The sequence below is a fragment of the Thamnophis sirtalis genome, unplaced genomic scaffold, assembly GCF_051295495.1.
Source record: "Thamnophis sirtalis isolate CommonGarterSnake01/CBP01778 unplaced genomic scaffold, rThaSir2_p1.2 scaffold_7, whole genome shotgun sequence".
Lineage (NCBI taxonomy): Eukaryota > Metazoa > Chordata > Lepidosauria > Squamata > Natricidae > Thamnophis > Thamnophis sirtalis.
In genome coordinates this window covers 14,446,268-14,465,730 of record NW_028261387.1, presented here as the reverse complement: position 1 = coordinate 14,465,730, position 19,463 = coordinate 14,446,268, and the positions used below count along the sequence as shown (strand labels likewise).

The following is a 19,463-nucleotide window of genomic DNA, read 5'->3' as shown; positions in this document are numbered from 1 at the left end:
TAGCCATATAATCCATCTCTTAGTAAAAGCAAATTGAAATTAAATTGGTCTAATAATAAATGGCAAAGTTAAAATGCATTTGTTTTGTTGTGTCTTTTGTTTTGACAGAGAGGGCTATTGCAAAACACGAAGTTCGGGAAATAGAGCAGCGCCATACAGTAGATGGCTCTCGATCTGATCTTATCCCAGATGAAGATGATGATGTAGTGATTATTTACAACCGAGTACCTAAAACTGCAAGTACATCTTTCACAAACATTGCATATGATCTTTGTGCGAGGAATAAGTATCATGTTCTTCATATCAACACAACCAAAAACAATCCTGTTATGTCTCTACAAGATCAAGTAAGTTACCAATATAGCTAAGATATTATATTCTGCATTGCTGATTAATCTTTCTTGTGATTTTTCTCTATCAATCATACAACATTGTGTGTGAGAGAGGTGATGTCTCATTCCCAGTGGAGAACAGCAAAATATAGGTTCTAATAAAATCCTGACTTAGAATTAGAGTGGAAGTTTTCATATCTGATTTATCTTAAATTTTAATTTCATTGAATTTAAATTTGAATAAAGGCAAAGGTAGGTATGATATATGGTTAAACCATTATAGGTATTTGTTATGTGGTAAATTAGGGCATTCTCTCACTGTTTAAAACAGAATTAACTTTTCTCCTTCTCCTTCTATATTTTCTACTTCAGTTGGTCATTCTTTCGTTTTCATATCAGATTCAACTTCTTGCCTTTTTTTTAGTGGCTTAAACCTTTATTTCCACTGTTTGTTCATAACTGGGTCATATCTTTTTTTCCGTACAAATCTCTTGATGGAATTGACTGATTCATATTCAGATCATTTTCCATCTTCTCTCTTAGTCAGTCTTATTACCCTTCGGCCTTCTTTTTCAAAATTCTAGAAGAATAATTGGCTTAATAATGCTAACCATACGATGTCCCTTTATGTGCTATCAAGGGTAGCAAAAAGGATTATCTGACTTATGGCTGATCAAGAAGGACTTTATTAAGGCAAGTTTTATGTTCATGGAAATATGCTGAATTACTATTTTTTGCCTAAATATGTATTGCACTCCTGGGAACCTCAGCAGTTCCCCTGAAAACCAGGTTGGCAACATATTTTGCTCAAATCCCAATATGCATGTGTAATGAAATAATACATCATTAAAGTAAAATGTTGCACTTGTACTTTGTCTTATTTGTCAGCAATTTTGAAATTTGTAATTATTTTATTCTCTCATGTTTTTCTGAGCATATATGATTCTTTGTACCTCAGATAATTTTTGAAGCTCCCAATTTTCACTTTTTCTCCTGTAGGATTTCTGATGCCTTTTCTCTGTCAAGATACATTTATTCTATCTTTCACTTCTAAAAAAACTCACCTGGATTCAAAATGTAAAACAGTTTGAATATGTCAGAAATTCAAAAATAGCTTTTGAGTACTTTCTTTTTAAGTATCAGGAAAAAATGTTCTGAAGAAATCCTTTTATATTTTTTGACCTTCCTAAACAAACTTTTAGGGGAAAAAATCTCCCGTTCAAACACTCCTCTCCCCCCCAAAAAAACCCGAACAACCCCAAGTGTGTGTATGTGTGTGATAACTTTTGTAACAATATGAAAGAAAAGTAGTGGTGAAATACTTTCAGAATTGCATATGATCCTGAATAATTGACAAATGAATGTTCTCTGTTCATGAAAGGCTTTGCCATCAAATATAGTGAGGCCAACATACATTAATTGTTACTTCGGTTACTTACTACTGCAAGATAATAGACAAAAATACTAGTATTAAAAAAGGCCTACAGATAAAGTCTTTTGTACTTACCTGCTATTATGATGGTAGATTTTCCCTAGAAAAGATATTAAGAATGTTGAATGGGCAGTTTAATATTTGCTCCAATTTACTTTCCTGGGATTTTTCATTCAACATGCAGATGCTGGATGCATCTGTTGAATAACAACATAGCACAGTTTTTCTTTTTCTTTTTCTTTTTAAAAAGTCACACATTAGTATTCATGGTCTTTGTACTTAAACTGCTTGGATTCACTTGGGAACTGATACTCCATGAGTCTGTTGAAACTGAAATAATAATTGGCAGGATCTATGACCCGTTGGACCTTGAGATTTGATTAATATTTTTCATATTTATCTAGCTTGTCAGATTTGGAATGTTTGGAGTGTCATTGCTATGTCTAGATCTTACAGGTCAGTTGTAGGATAGGATTTCATTACCCAGTAGGCCTATTGTAGCCCATATTGTTTAATTCATATTTAATTCATATTCATCTCCCCAAATGCCAGCATAGGGCTAGTATTACGCTGACTGAGGAGGAAAAGGCCAAAATGGACCAAAATCAGCACAATTTCTTCTTAGTTCTCAAAGCGCCAGCCATTCTAACGTAAGGCCTTATGCTGGCATTCAGGAAGCTAAGGGTGGCAATGGACCAAAATTGGCATGAATTCTTAACTCCCCGAACGCTAGTGTAACACTAATGTGCCTGGCACTGGGGACGGAAGAATTGTGAGAGAAGCAATGGGCCCAGCAAGGAACGGCCTTCCCAATCCTGGCTCCCTGAGCTCTGGATATCTTCGAAAGATAACTAAGCAAATTGTGACAAGTTGGGGTCGGTAGGAGTGAGTGAAACCTGGTATGGTGGGAAAGCCCAGTGCTGAGGGCCTGAAAGGGCAGCAAGAGAGGGTATGCCGCAGTGTCTCTGTTGGCGGTCGTAAGGGGGAATGACCGCCAGAGCACTGCAGGGAGGGTTGTAACTTTGAAAGGATTCATATTTAGATTTTGGGGGGAGAGGGGGTTGTAACTTTGAATGTTCATTAATATACCTCATTTATCTATATTTTGGGGGATACATTTGATATTATATCAAATCAATCAAGAGTTTTATCAACAGTTTGCGATATATTGTTAGAGGGCAATTAAATAAAATTTGGTTTCTTTATCATATATTTCTGTTTCATTTGACATAGCATAGGGGACATAGCTATTGTTAATATGTATAGAGACATAGCTGTTGCTACTATGCCAAAATAGAATAAAAAATGGCTGCTAAATTTCTGCCTCTTTAGAAAATCACAAATGGCAGAAAATATTTCTTTGCTTCCTAAAAGGAATGCTTTTGGTCAGGATGTTGGGGAGCTAGAATTCAACTTTCTTTATCATCCTACCTGTTTTATTTTCTTTCTCTCTCTCTCCTCTGATATCTATGTTCTGTTATTATTGAGTATGCTTAATTCTCATTGTGCTGGGTATGGATTTATCTCTAGATTTGTATGATCATTTTGGGGGGTACTTTCTCAAACTTGCAATTCTACTGAGCAAGTTGGTAGCGGATTCTTTTGTTAATAATAATGCTGGGAATCGGCACTTGAATTTAGTATTGGAATGTAATAAACATTCTACAATTGAAATAGTTCCCATTTTATTTTGACTTGACAATTTTGTCTAAGTGCATTCCCTAAAGCAATCTCCTTCCCCAAAGGTCAAGATACAGCTTACTTCAGATGTTTGGTATTTTTTCAGCAATAGCTAAAGTCATTTTGCCAGACAGCTGTGAGAAATTCCAGAAACCATGAACACTGTGTTAGGAATGTTGTTTTAGAAATATAATTATATATTATCTTGATACATTATGAGAATAACACAAAGATGTCTGCTTTATCTTATTTCTTTTCCATGACAGTTTCAACTTCTGAAAGTACAATATTAGATTATTACAGATACTGATTTTCCGGTTTTATCAATTTTTGTCCAACTTTCACTTTTCAAATTATGTATTTGTGTGCAAATTCATGAAGCTTCCTCAGAAAGACCAATACTGTGTCTCTGTGCAGATAGTAGGACAGTCTCAAGCAGCCATGTAAGCTGTCCTAAGGATCTTGCTCACAGGTGTTGAACTCGCAACTTTACCTCTTTTGTAACAACGTGACGTATTGCAACTTTACGCCCCCTTCGCTAAACTGTGGGTGGGCGTGGCCAGTGGGTGATGCATCTGGCCCGCGGGCCACAGATTTGACACCCCTGACTAGCTGATTCAATGCTTTAAGGACGGATCCTTTGTTTACACTAGCAAACTTTTTAAAACACCATTTTCAAATACTTGCAATAATCCTAATATATTGTAATTTCCAACTCAGAACTCCAGGTCTGGGGACTAGAATGAGACCTTGAAGAACATTTCTATGAAATTGCCAAGAAAAGTAATTGAAGTATTGCTGAAGTTGCCAGGAGTTTAGCCTGACTTGGAGATTTTATTCTTATCAGTACTTACCAGTGTCTCATAGTTCGTGCATTCTAATTACGAAAAGATGGAACCTAAATATAAAACTTAATATAATAAATACTGTATATACATTGACTAATATTTATAGCAAAGACTATTTAAAATATTATGATAGAATATGAAGTATAAGACATTCCTGATTAAAAACTTAGCCACGTTTAGCATATCTCAATGTTTTCAGCTTTCTGTCCATAATAAATACTGATGAAGCTGGCTGTTCATCCTTGAATTCCTGGGGGATATAAAATAAGTAGAATAATTTTTCTAATGAATACATCATACATATAAACACACAAACACACAAACACACACACACACACCCCCCACACACACTTTTGTGTTTTGTTTTGTAAAACATTAAACAAAATCTTCCTTTTTCTTGTAGGTACGTTTTGTGAAGAACGTAACTTCATGGAAAGAAATGAAACCAGGATTTTATCATGGACATATATCTTTCTTGGATTTTGCAAAGTAAGCTACACAACAAATAATTCAATTTGCACCAATTTGAGTTTGAATCATTCTTTATCATTTGAAATTTTCATAATGTAACAGTTGTTCATGATTCACTTTAGTTTGTACTGCCCTCTAATGGTCAAGATCAAAAATTGCACCGTACAGAGAATTGGGAAGACCGGTTTTCTCCTTCCAGTTTGATTTCTCTCTGCCTCAACCTCCTCTTTCATTTTCTTAATATATCCTTGCCCTGTTCAGACTTTTGGTGACAAGAATGTATTAAATGCTGCCTGTATTAAAAAACAAGTGATACACATTCATATAGCTGAATATTCAGAGAAATTATTTTTCCTGATAAGTTAAATCTTGAATGTGTGTATATATGTATGTGTGTGTGTTCACATGTATGTATATATCCCTATCATAAATACAAGTACAAATGACATTAATAACTTATTTTCTCTTAACATTTTAACAAAGGATCTCTTTTCCCCTATCTCAAGACAATAACCAAGTTGTAAAGCACCATCATTTACTCCTAATCAGTAAAAGTCCATTAAAATTGATCAGAAAGAAGAAGGTATATATTTAACCTTAAGTAAATAAATAGGTTTCATATTCCTTTCTTTTCCTTTTTACATAGCAACTTATTTTCTCTAAAAATGCAACAAAAAATTCTTCTACATCTTCCTATATATTTTAATATGATTTTAAACACAAGAAGGATCCTTATAATTTCAGAATCTGATTTTCAATCCATCTGGCCCCTTAGTAACTTTCTAAAAGCAATGTTTTAATTATCTTTTTGCTGTTTATTTCAAAACAATTTATTCAAAGTTTGTTAAACTTACATGAAACTTCTTTCCCTGTAGATTGAAGGAGAAACACCAGGTTCAATGTTGAAACTTGTCATTCTGAAAGTTCTTAATAGCCCCAAAGCAGTTAATAAACAATTTCCAGAAATGATTAAGAAAGGAAGTGGGTGAACCCAGTGTCCACTTGAATGCTCTCAACCCTGGCTTGGGCAAAGCTGAGTTTCGTTTGGTTCCAGGAGCTCTCAAACCCGCTAGAAATCATTGTGCAGTTTCCTTATAAGGAGCTTCAATATAGAGTACTTAAGGGTGATCCCAGGTTCTCCCCTTTATCTAAAGAGGAATTTTGAAGCACTAATTTATTTGCCAATTCCTTGTTCTAATGCAGTCATTGGCGCTTCCCCAGCAGTCTGAAGTTTACTTTACAAGGGGCATTAAACTATCATCTGATCCTCAAATGTTAGGATTGCCTGCCTATTCCCCTCAAAGGATTTCTGAGTGGAAGTGGATGTTGTGAAAAATCTCAGCTGCTCCAGACTTGAGGCTAAAAAAAAAAATACAGAACTGAAATGGTTAGTTTTAGCATTAAATGTTTTCCTCCATGTTTATATAATGGCCGAGTTGCCTTTTATTCAGTGTAGCATTATCTGTGCTATTATTTGAGCTAGTTAAATGGTCCTTAAGTGTAACATTCCAACTATGGGAAGAGAACCTCTCTTTAAAGGTCCAATGGTCAGCTGTTTAAACCTACAAAATAGGCAAGAATAGTATTGGTTCATTGACTTCAGATTCTCTTTCTTTTGACAAATATTACTTATTTACAATGTCTTGACACTACAATGCTTAATTTTCCATTTAATATCACTTACAGTCTTGCTGACTCAGTGTTTGGCAATTGCACTCCAAATAAATTTGGGTAGCATAAGGTGGAATATGTGTGCAGTCCATTCTCTGAGTCAAAACAATAAATGTCTACTTATATGCTAGTTAACCTCCTGCTGTATCTTGTATAAAGCAGTTTGCCCTAAAAAGTGTGTATTGAGCAATTAAAATAGATTGCGGGGAATAAGCATTGTTGCTTGGGTCCCCCTGTACCTTGGGTCCCCCTGTACCCGGAGGAGAGCCTTCTCTGTGGCTGCTCCGACCCTCTGGAACGAACTCCCCGTGGAGATTCGCACCCTCACCACCCTCCAGGCCTTCCGCAAAGCCCTTAAAACCTGGCTGTTCCGACAGGCCTGGGGCTAAAGAACCGTGCCCCTATCTCGAATGGTATGATTGTTGCGCTTTTAAATTATGTATTGTTTTGTGTTGTTGTTAATTTGTCTGTATCCCCCTTCCCTGGTTTGAGTTGTGAGCCGCCCTGAGTCCCCCTTCGGGGGAAAAGGGCGGCATACAAATGAAATAAACATAACAAACATAACATAACAGGTTTTTGCTGCTTTTATCAGAGTGATTAAAGCAGAATAGCATTAAGCCAGGAACCCCACACCTTAGGGCGGGTACATGGTATGCAACACACATAGAAAAATGAATAGGGCTTGCATTGCAGTGCTACAACACAACTTGCATCATTTTGGGACACCCCCCCCCCCCCCCGATTCCTACACAGATGCTTGTCTGTACTTTGACAATGTCTGAGATGGAAAGCAGAGGATTGGCATATAATGTCTGAATATGATCTATTTTCTAGTGCATGAAAATTTCTGTTTGAACATTTGTTTTAAGAATAGTAGGCATTTAGGTTGAATATGATAGGTTTTTCATATTTTCTTCAGATCCTTCTGCTTATAGCAATAGCACTTAGACTTACAGCACTCTCGGAGTGATTTACAAATGTCAGCATGTTAACCCTAACAATCTGGGTCCTCATTTTACCAACTTCGGAAGGATGGAAGTCTGAGTCAACTCTGAGCCGGTCAGGATCAAACTGCTGGAAAACCGCAGAATTAGCCTGCAATATTGCATTCTAAATACTGTGCCATCACGGCTCCTATATGTTGTAGTCTTTGTTTAATTCTCAATTTTGCTTAACCTTGAAAACATGGTAGCCTTTAAAAGCAAGTTAAGAAAAAATGCCTTTGTGTGTGTGTGTGTCTGTGTGTATGTCCCCTACCCTATGTTTTCTCTGTTTCATTTGGTAATTATGTAAAAATGGCAACCTCCAAAAACTTTATATTATATGTACTAACGAAACATAGTATCACATAATGCTGCAATGGCAGACAAAGGTTGAAATATTACATAACAAGAAAGAGCTGCCTATTCTCAGTCTCAAAGAAGAAACCTGACTATACAATTACCTTGTTTTTCCAAATTGTGTATCTCTTGTGTTGAATATATAATGAAATAATAACCTTTTCAATATCTGTATAAGCATTTCTTTATTCAATACGTTATTCGTAGTTTGAAACTTGAGATCTCTTATTTAGGAAAGTCAACAAAACAATATCACAATAACCCCAGGATTGTGTTACACAAGTTTTTTCATTTGTTAAATGACTGTACCTGCCCTCTAAATAGTGTCAAGGTTTTGACTAACGATTTCAGGCAAACCAGAAATTCTAGACCACTTGTTTCCTCAAAGAACTTCTTTATTGGGTACAGCATATCGGCACGCTTAGTAGAAACTCTGAATCTGTCCCGCGGTTTTAGCATAATTAGAGCCAGCAATAACCCCTTGGTCACTGCTCATATTGGACAATTAGGTTAGGTAGCGGGCTCCTCACACCCATCACCTGGGAGATGACCTTGGTTCCCACAAGAACAATCTATGTTGCATCTAGCAAAGCATTCCAACCGCCTCCTCCCTCCCTTAACGTGTGAACTAGGAAAATGGCTTCTGCCAGGTTTAGTTCGATGTTGACAAATAGCTTGTTTCCTTATATTTGTGATTTTGTTTTTTAAAATAATAGTGCAGTATTTGCTCTTCTTGAATAACATATGGTATGGTGTGATGTTCTTTGAGAGCAGAAATATACAGTCTCTGAATACTGTTTACTTATCTTCCTTAGTAAATTCTCCCCTAGTGCTTTGATTCAATATGCACTCATACAAAATTAAATGAAGTTTAAAAGTTTTGCAACAGCTGTGCTAAAATTTATTGTAGAAATTTTATCAAAGAAGATAATTAGTTGATATGTATAAGAACTTTTTTTTTAAAAAAATCAGTTTTGTTGCTTTCATGTTCTTTGAAATATAAACTTACTGATTGGATTCTCTTCGTGTTTAAATTTTATCGTGCTTGAATTCTAAGAGATCTTGATATCTTCTGGGTCTTTTTCATAACAGTACTGATTCATCTTTCCCATCTACTGAAGCCAAACCTGTTTTTTTCTGTGTTGGCTATATACATTCATAGATGACATTAAAAACACATGTTAGACTGTTCCTCCCCTAAGAGGACATAAAATATAGGAAGAATTAATTGTAGCAATAAGTTTCCCTTCTGCTCCTCTTTCCTGAGTGTTGCCTTCCCACGTGCAGAACAGTAACTGGCACTTCCGCTTGAGTCAAGGGAGAAACAAACATGTTCAAGAGAGACCTTGATTTTTCTCTTTTTTCCTTCGCTACAAAAGAAGCTTTAGTCTTAGAATGTATTTGTTGCATTTACACCATGCGACAAATTCTAGTATGAACAAAATGATAAATGTAGTAGAAGCACTTAATACATACAACAAATGTAGTAGAAGCACTTAATACATACAACAAAATCAAGAGTAACAGCCAAAGCATGACTGGATGGTCTGCTCTTGACACTTCTGGACCTGCACAGTTTTGTGGCCACTGTTAAACTTACTGCAAAGCATTTAATACTTTCCCCACCTCTTGTGGGAAATGGTGAACTCTATTAGAAATGTCCAAGATACAAGCTAATTTTGAGAAATGTTTCACAGAACAGCTTGTAAAGGGCCATTTAGGTTTTTTAAAAAATCCAACTTGCTGCTTAGTATTTCCAGTTAGATGATAATCTAACTTCCACTTTAGCACACACCTATCCTATATTCTGGGACAATGGAAGACAGTTCTTGGCCATTCTTCTTACAACGGGAAAATGGGGACAGTCTCACCACAGCCGGGACCTCTGTCCAGTGCTCTGCTTAATGACTGTACAGTCACTTAACAACTGCAACTGGAAAAGGCAAGATTATGGTAGTCACATCCCTCGTTTTAACGACCACTTCACTCAACAACCAAGATTCTGTGTTCAACTACGGTTGTAAGTGAAAGACTACCTGTATGCACGATAGGATGAAAGCTTTATTTTGTACTAAGTTCTGCCTTGAACACAACAACAGTTGGGTGACCTTGGACCAGACACCTACTCTCTCTGCCTTAGGAGGGAGGCAGTGGCAAACTACTTCCGCAATCTTGCCTAGAGATTTCAGGGACTTTATCCAGGCAGTCTATAGGAGTCAAAGACTTGCACAACACAGAAACACAGACATTTTCACAAAACATTATATACATTCCTTAAGAGAAGGTGCTAATGAAATAACAAAACTATTGTGCTCAATCCAATCCTATCAGGTTTTTCCTCTGTTGAATATAGCTAATTTTTCCAGCTTCCAGTATACATCAAGCTTAATTATCATTTCTGCAACAATTTTTTAAAAGGAGGACTTTATCAAACTCTTTCTGAGTGCCTCCCTCACTCTCATACCTTTCCTCCATCTGGTCATTATAGTAATCCCAGCTGCATTAACTTCTTTGTTGTAAAGTATAGTTTTAAAAGGTTGCATCTGTTGGAAGCAGAAGTATCAGACAAGACCTCTACTGATAATACTTGTTAGACAAAATAAAGTAAGTATCTATATGTAAATATCAAATATGCATGTTTAAAATCCACCAAAATGGAACGTATTAGGATAAGGTCTGGTGACCTTCCTTTGAAAACTATCTCGACTGTGAACCTTCTTAAAAGACCCTTGAAATGGAAAACGTATTGTCTGCTTATTGTTTTTTCCTGAACACATTAATATGGGGGGGAGAGGAACTCGCTTTTGAAATAAACTTGATATTGGATCCACTTTTACATCATGCAGGAAATGCTTTGATTTGTCAATTGGATTATCTTTTCTGTTTCAGATTTGGTGTTAAAAAGAAACCAATATACATCAATGTCATAAGAGACCCTATAGAACGGCTGGTTTCTTATTATTACTTCCTGCGCTTTGGTGATGATTACAGGCCTGGACTCCGAAGGCGAAAGCAAGGGGATAAAAAAGTAAAAGTATATCTTGTTCACTTTCTTTGTGGCTTAGTTTTAACTATGTAATTTATGAACTAAATGAAAAACATAAGACCATAATGTTCAAAACCAAAATTGGAGCAAAAGTTCTCATTCCATTCACAAGAGTTTTCTGTGAAAATTTTTGATCTTTTAAAAACATCTGTTCATCAGCGCAGGAATGAGCTTTTTTCTTTTTTTTAAAAAAAAACCCTCCATATATTTCTTTTGTTATTTCCCCATAATCCTTTATTGAAGATCTTAGGTTCGCTATCTCATGTTAGAAGTTTCTGCTGTTAATTGTGAACATACTTGCTTGTCCAGCCTCTTCCCTGGATTTCTTAGCTTTGCCTTTTCGCCAGCTGACAAGTAAAGAAATTAATATGTATAGACTAACTGAAGATATCTTTCACAAGCATCTGTAGCATGAGAGATTTTATCAAAACCATAGAAATAATGTCAAGGTGGCACAAGACAATCCTTTTCCCTTTTATATGTGTGGGCACTGTAATGAAGCATGCACAAAAGATGGAGTTTACACAGTGCAGCACACTGCAATAACAGTGTTATTGGCCCTCCCCTAAGGACACTTCTGATACCTTCTCCTCTCTGAGCAAATATATGGATGCTTCTTACCATGAGCAGAGTGCAGTCTATTAAGAATTGTGTGAATATTCTTAATTGTTTGGCATTAACCTGAGCCTGGTGGGATAATATTACAACCAATTAATGCTGAATCATAAAACTTTTGCCATGTGTTACAGAGAGCCATGGACTGGAATTCCTCAAACTGCAAGTAATATAGATATCTCTTCCCAGTATAATATTTCATACTTTGGGGTTGAATATTCTGAGACATTATCACTATCATCTCAGAACGCAATTAGGTTAAACTTTTGGACCCACAAGTATAGGTACACCCACGTTACACCTATCCTCCGCGAGCTGCACTGGTTGCCTATTGGTCTTCGGATACGCTTCAAGGTGCTAGTCGTCACTTATAAAGCCCTTCATGGTATTGGACCTGGGTACTTGAGAGACCGCCTGCTGCCAATTACCTCCAACAGACCGATTAGATCCCACAGATTAGGCCTCCTCCGAATTCCATCCACTGGCCAATGCCGATTGGCTACCACCCGGAGGAGGGCCTTCTCTGTGGCTGCTCCAGCCCTCTGGAACGAGCTCCCCATGGAGATTCGGACCCTCACCACCCTCCAGGCTTTCCACAAAGCCCTTAAAACCTGGCTGTTCCGACAGGCCTGGGGCTGATGAGTTCCTGTCCCCACTCGAATTGTGTGGCTGTTGATTGTTTTTAAATTGTGTGGTGTTTGTCCGTTGTCTTTTTTTTTCCTGTTTGTATCCCCCCCCCCCTTACTTGGTTTGTGAGCCGCCCTGAGTCCCTCTGGGAATAGGGCAGCATAGAAATACAATAAAATCAATCAAAATAAAAAAAAATAGGTAATCCAGCCAGGAAATATGAAACAAAGTACAGAAGAGATTTTATTCCTGCCCCATTTTTGTGCAGTCCCATTGAGTTTAGCCTTCTTCGCCTATTTTTTCATAACTACTGTATGTGAAGCAGTGTATATAGAGTATGTGTATACTGATAATACTCCTGCCGTTTAGATAAACAAAACATGGTCCGTGTAAATCATAGGCACCCTCAGCTGGGTCTTCATTTTATGTTACGGGAACACTACGGCAATCCATGGATCCATTTCAGCCAGACTGCTTGTGTCTTTCTTTTGCTTTGGTGCCATGTTAACTGTATTCCCTTTCCCTTTAAGCCAGATGCAGTCTACTTATGAGACCCTTTATTGTAGCATTACTTGGATAATTCAGTCCAGAGGCCCTACTCTTGCTCTAATGCCTAAGGAGTTTCTTAGCAAGAAGGAAGTTGGTTGTGATCCAGTTGATCAGTCACCTATAACTAATGCTGTCTTCAAATCTCTTCCTGACCACACATTTCTTGCTGATGTACACTTGCACTTGCTTGGTGGTACTCGTATGAGACCCATTGTGCCACTTGGATTTTGCATTGGTTATGAAGCATGAATTGTTCTACAACATTTGTTTGGATTCTGCTCCAGTAGTATTAGAAAGTACTAAGTAGTTAACTTTTGCGTAGGAGGTTTCAGAACTTTCAGCCCAATCTACTCCAGCAGCAGTAGCAATAGTATGGTTTGATTACAAACAGGCAATCTTTATAATCAACAAATATAATACATTCAAATTGGTTCCTGCTAATATAAAATAAACCATTTTTAAAATTAACACATTTTATTCATATTCCCAGGAGCCATTTTAACTTTCATTTCTAGTTTTTTCTGTTCTGTCCACAGATAACATTTGCTTCACAAGTGTCTGTATCATTGAAATGTATCTGCAGTTGGAACCCAATAGAGATTGACTTGCAAGCATAGTTGTTATAGGCAGATATAGTTGTAGAAATGAGATCTTTTGCTATCGTTCTTATATTCCTTATTTAACAATATGAAAAGTATTGAAAAGTTTCATATGTAAGAAAGAGGTTTATATCATACTTCTGAGTTTCTTTGGTTTTTTTCCCCCCCAGACCTTTGACGAATGTGTTGCAGCTGGAGGCTCAGATTGTGCTCCGGAGAAACTCTGGCTTCAAATACCATTTTTCTGTGGGCATAGCTCTGAATGCTGGTAAGAATATGACACTACAGAAGATATTTATCCTTAATTATATTATATTGATTGAACTAACGAGAATGGGTACTAGAAATTTAAATTTGGGCTACTGGTGGTGGTGATGATGGTGAGCCTTAATTTACAAAAGTAGCTCATCTTTCAAGGAATTATGCTTTAGATGATTATGCACCATTTTCAAATTAAACCGTCCCTTTCCTTTCTAAACTTGCTTGTCAATGATTGACTATCCCAATTAAAAACTGTTTAAGAGGAAGTGGGGATTTTGGTATTGGCTTTAACAAGTATTTGTCCAAAGGAGCTAAACTTATTTTTCATTTTCACTGTTAGAAATAAGGCACAATTGAATTACATTTTTAAAAACTTACTGCATTGTAAATTTATCAGTGAGGAAAAAAGGAGTAAACAAGAGGAGTTTGTCGTGATAATGTCCCAAACTTATAGTGTCTGGAGGTCACTTCAAGTATAACCAATTTCCAGTAGTGTTTTTGTATGTAAATGTGTTGATGATAATTTCTTCAGACAATTTATTCAGTGCAAGGAATGAGCAACTACTTCCTGAGTAATAAATGTCATCTGAATGCTAATGGAATATAGAATATTCTTTATTGACCAAGTGTTATTGGACACACAAGGAATTTGTCTCTGGTGCATAAGCTTTCAGCGTACATACAAACAATGAAGTAGTATAATCACAAGATACCAATAATAGAAGAGAATAGGAAAGATGAAAAGGATAATAGGAACGCTCTTTGTTTTTACTTACAATGTAGACTTGCTAAAATCCAAATATTCTATGGTTATTGTGGAAAACTGTTGAACAACTCAAATGTTCTCTCAATCTTTTTCCCCTCCATCAGAATCAAAACGATACTCTTGGCTGTTTTAGTAAAACATCAAAATTTTGCCTGTTCCAGAGCACATTTCAAAAAGGCATTTGCGCCATCAAAAAGTTAAGAAATCAGAGCTGTAAATCTTTTGACATCTAACCTAGGCAATGAAGAGAGTAAAAAGTGGGGAGCAGAGAAAAAAAGCAAAGGAAATTAAAAATGTGTGTGGCTGAAACTTTGTTTTCTTGCCTGTGCAAAGATAACAGCTTAGCCATTATTTTAGCCTGGTGTTGGAATATCTAAATGAAGGGAACCAAAATTCTTGGCAGACATCAAAACCATCCTGTAATTACTTTTTATCATTTTAGGAATGTGGGAAGCAGATGGGCTTTGGAACAAGCCAAATACAACTTGATTAATGAATATTTCCTAGTGGGAGTTACTGAAGAGCTTGAAGACTTCATTATGTTGCTGGAGGCAGCTTTGCCTCGCTTCTTCAGGGGTGCTACAGAATTATATCGAACAGGTATTTCATCACCCCTCAACTACATCATGTCTCTCTGCGTGCATGCATTTCTTTTTAGGAGAAAGCACAAACATCTTTTCTGAGATTTTCATTATTCCGTTCCTGAAAGAATTACAAGCTATGCATTATGGCTGTGCATAAAACTGGAAATGTGTTTTACGCACAGACTATACACACAGCAAATTTGCAAATTCTGCTGAATTGATTGGCTTGGGCGTGATTCAGCAAAATTGAAGACCACGGCATTTTGATTGTACGGGGGTTTGATTTTTTCCAATTCTCCCTTTTGTATCTGAATACTTATCTATCTTTTATTTTACTAGTTGCTGAAAACTAAATGAAACGTAAATGGCTTTGCCATAACCTTTTATGCTCTGTAGACCTAACTTTTTCATCATCATTTAAGGAGGTCTACACGTTTTCGGGGACTTATCGTGTATTACTGGAAAAAAGAAAGTAAAATTTCATCCCTGGTATTAGGAAATAAACCAAATCACCTTTAGGATTAGACTAGATAGCAAACATACTGTTAGGTTTCCAGCTATATGTAATAGGGCTGTGCAGTGCTTGAGAGTAAAAGGGGAAAAGGTGCTTCAAAGCATGTATGTATGTCAAATTTGAAACACCATGTGTCAAGCTGAAAAACAGTTGTTTTCTATTGGAAATGAACTGTTTTAATCCTGTTGGAAGTGCCTCAAGTTTAAAACACTCCACAAATGATTGAAACCGCCTGTTCCCAGTAGAGCAGAACTGTTTTGAATTTAAACATTTTTCACACCATATAATAGGAGCCATATTTACTATTTGCTTTAAGTTCATTGTACTTTGTAGCCTGACATTATTATTTCATAATTATGGCTAGAGAGTGAAACATAAGGAGCTAGTTTTGATAGTGAGAATGTAATATGGTATATACCGTACCATAGTATAGCTTATATGTTAGGTGCATATAAGTCTTACGATACATTTTTATAATTTGTCCTCTTAAGAGATACTTTAAACTAAAATATTTATATTTTGACAAATGTCACCCAAACACAATTTGCTTTGGGTTTTTATTAGTTGTGTTATCAGTACTGCTGAATTTCTAATTAAGTATTAATCGTGATTGAAATAGATAAATGAATGTGATAAGAAGAAATGCAGTTCTCTGCAGCCACCCCATCTTTATGGTTTCAATAATTAATCCCTTTAGCAATGACAAGAATACAACTCCTTGTTTCCCCCCCCCCCCCTTAAAGTTGATACTCTTTTCCCAAAACTTAATAAATCTTGGTCAAAAATTGTCACTTTTCATATCCCTTTAGAAACTTGCAGACCAAAACAACAACACTCTGCATGCTTGCATAACTTTATGGTCCATGCTGGACAGTCTTGAGAATAGTTACAATACGACCCAATGAAATTGTGATTATTACTCTTTTTTAGGTAAAAAGTCTCACCTTAGGAAAACAACAGAGAAGAAGCTCCCCACAAAAGAAACCATTGCAAAGCTCCAGCAGTCTGAAATCTGGAAAATGGAGAACGAGTTCTATGAATTTGCTCTTGAGCAATTTCAGTTTGTGAGAGCCCATGCCGTTCGAGAAAAAGATGGAGAGCTATATATTCTGGCACAAAACTTTTTTTATGAAAAGATCTACCCCAAATCGAACTAAGGACAATGCATATTTTTAGGTTAAGAAAACAAACCTTGTGGTCACGTCCTCAGCACCAATTTGTAGATGATCGATAAATCCACTGAAGTGCTTTGATCTTGAGCTCGGTAGAGTGCACTGTATGTCGCTGGAAGAAGATAGCTGAAGACTAGACGTTGATCACCTCTAAGTTTAAACTTCAGTTTCTTTAATATTCTGAAAGAAGGTTATTACCTAGACCTTGCACAAAGATTTACAGAAATTAAGCACATACCAGTTGTAGCTGAAGTTTAGGTGAAAAACTTCCTTTTATTGTCTTCTTGATTCATAGGACAGCTTCTTTTATCTAACGCAGTGCAGAGAGGAGTTGGTTCAAGATGGAAATTTGGGTTGTGTACACTTATGAATAATATAAATAACTGGCCGACATTTGTGCTTTGTTCTTGTGAATTCATATCACCTGACATTCGTTGGAATGTTCACCTTCTAAGAAATGATGCAGCTGGACGTGCCCGAATTTATAAATAATGGATTTTCATTTTAAGAAGTTAGAACTGGTCACCAGTGTTTTTTTTTTTAAAAGCAAATCCTATAGTAATATTGTAAAAAAGGCTGAAAATCACTCAGTATTTCTTTAATATCTTTTGAACCTCCGTGTTACATTGGAAAAACTGTTAAGAAGTTAGGTTTTGCCTACACTTCAGTGTAAAACAGATAATGGATTCTGTATCAATGTTACATGAATTCTTTGTATTTTTAACAACTACTGGCAAATCCATATTCTGACTCAAACAGTGAGCCTGTGGTATGGTTAGGGTTTTCCTATTTAGATACTTTTACCAGTAGAATATTTTTACTAAGGTGCTTTACAATGTGTTTTAAAGCATTGCATTTGCAAAAGGAGAAAACAGCTGTAAATAATGCATATTTTACGTATTGGACCAAAAGGTTAGAAGTAAATTGTTTAATGGGTATTTGCACCAATTTTGTTAGATGAAAAGTAAAAACAATCTAATTTGCTGTTCAAGTGCCCACTTTGAATTAAGATTTGGACATCACTGAAACATCCTTCGGTGATCTCAACAAATTTAAATACACAATGTTTCTGCTCAGAATCTCTTTTTTCTTCTTCACAAAACAACTTAATCTTCATCTTTTTATCATGATTAAAAGGAAAAAGGAAAACTGATGCATGTGGCCTGGCCAAGAGAGATATAAAGAAATTGATATCACTGTATAATCATTGAACTGCCTTATGTTACTTAGTAAAATTGCATTTGCCGCAGTTAGCACCTTACAACACAAATGAGATTGTTTAGCAATTAACATTCTGAAATGCTATATTTTAAACAAAAATCAAGGACACTTGCGGCTCTTAAAATTCCTTGTTGGTGTACAGTTCTACTTGATTTTTTTAAAAAAATAGCATTAAGGTCTGAAAAGTTTTAAAACAATCAGTTAAAAAACAGCCTTTGGATTTCACATTCAGTAGAGTGCTAAAAGTGTAGATCTATTGAGAGGAAAACATTATCAAAAGTGTGTATCTATCATACAGACAAAACAGATTCTATCTTTAATTGAATGTTTTAATGCCAAAAACACAATAACTGTGATAATAAGGTAATGAGACTGTTAAGTAAAGCTTTTACCTTTATGTATATTTTACTTTGACTACTTCTTAAGAGAGATTTTAAAATGGCACTGCTTTCCTACGCAGTGTGCTTTTGTTTAGTTGACAACGGCTGATTATTTTACTTCACTGTATTACCATAAGTCTGACTGTTTTATGGCCATTTTAGTCCAGCTGAATGAGTTATGGGAAAATGCAGTAATTCTTACTAGACTATTTAAAATATATTAAAACTTAGGAACTTTAAGTGTGGATGTTGACAGGCGAACAAAAATGTTGATTGTCCAGGCTAATGGTTATATAGTTTGCCTGTTTTCCATCCTTGTATGCTGGGAAGAGAATTTAAGATTCTGCTTCAGAACAAGGGGTTGTGCAACATAATCTGAGCTTGTGTCACCAAGAAGATATAAATGTGACACTGCAAATTATTTCCAAAAACCAGATTACATGGGGTATCCGTCCTTGCAGATTCTCCACTATGTGGATGTGTTTTAAAGGAAAGAGTGTTTGCCTACTAATTAGATATGAGCTGCTTTGCCTTTAGGTGTATCTTTATTACTTCAGGTGCATTTTAGAGACTCAAGCAATGATATCTAAGGTTACCTGGAATTAAGCCCTAATTGAATACATTGGGATTCAATCGTGAATGAATGCATATGGTTATCCTGGCATATTGTAAAATATACAGCAAGTGGGTGGAAAGGCCCTTTTTTATTTCCTAAATGCTTGTTTTGAAAGCAAGCTGTAGCAGATGTGTATCTTTTAGTTTAGTTAACTTAAATCATAATGAATTATATTTGGATTCATGAGATATCATCGGATACTATAGTACTCCATGTAGGGAAAATAATGTTTCTCATATAACTATTTAGTGCTAGAAACTGTATGAAAAGTTGCTGCAATATTAAGATATTGGCAGAAATTTTTTTAAAAAAATGATTGCATTTAAAATGAAACACAGTATTTTGAGACCCACAACACTGCTATTGCATCTTACACTTAAAAACATCTGCATTTTATTCCCTTTTAAAGAAATAACTGAATAAAGCTCTTAATGTTTACAAAGTAAAATATAGGCTTCTAAACATTTGACATATACTTACAAATTACAAAAATTAATTAAAGCAGGATGTAGTTTACACATTTCAACAGTATTGAAAGTTTTATTAATGAATTATTTATATTCTTAGACAAGCCTGTTTGACTATGATTTTACTTCACAACTAAAAGCATAGTTTAAAAGGCCAATTTCTATTCATTTAGAAAGAATTTTTAAAGCAGTACTGTTTGAATCTTCCCAGACAAGGAGAGGGTGGTTAGAGCTTTGATCTTTAAAGAACTACGTTATCTCGTTAGTTAATA

The 19,463-nt window shown here is 35.8% G+C and overlaps 1 protein-coding gene across 2 annotated transcripts in view; it reads left to right on the top strand.

Annotated features, from left to right (window-relative positions):
- HS2ST1 (heparan sulfate 2-O-sulfotransferase 1) overlaps positions 1-18,127 on the top strand; it is an 86,257-nt gene extending 68,130 nt beyond the window's left edge. The window contains exons 2-7 of one of the 2 annotated variants that reach the window (XM_087719343.1): positions 109-347; positions 4,696-4,781; positions 10,664-10,808; positions 13,381-13,478; positions 14,680-14,837; positions 16,266-18,127. In XM_087719343.1, coding sequence (XP_087575469.1) covers positions 109-347; positions 4,696-4,781; positions 10,664-10,808; positions 13,381-13,478; positions 14,680-14,837; positions 16,266-16,492 — 953 coding nt within the window. In that variant the 3' untranslated portion in view covers positions 16,493-18,127. The remainder of the gene's footprint in view (positions 1-108; positions 348-4,695; positions 4,782-10,663; positions 10,809-13,380; positions 13,479-14,679; positions 14,838-16,265) is intronic. The other variant, XM_087719344.1, reaches the window with a different exon arrangement.
- The last annotated feature ends 1,336 nt before the right edge of the window (positions 18,128-19,463 follow it).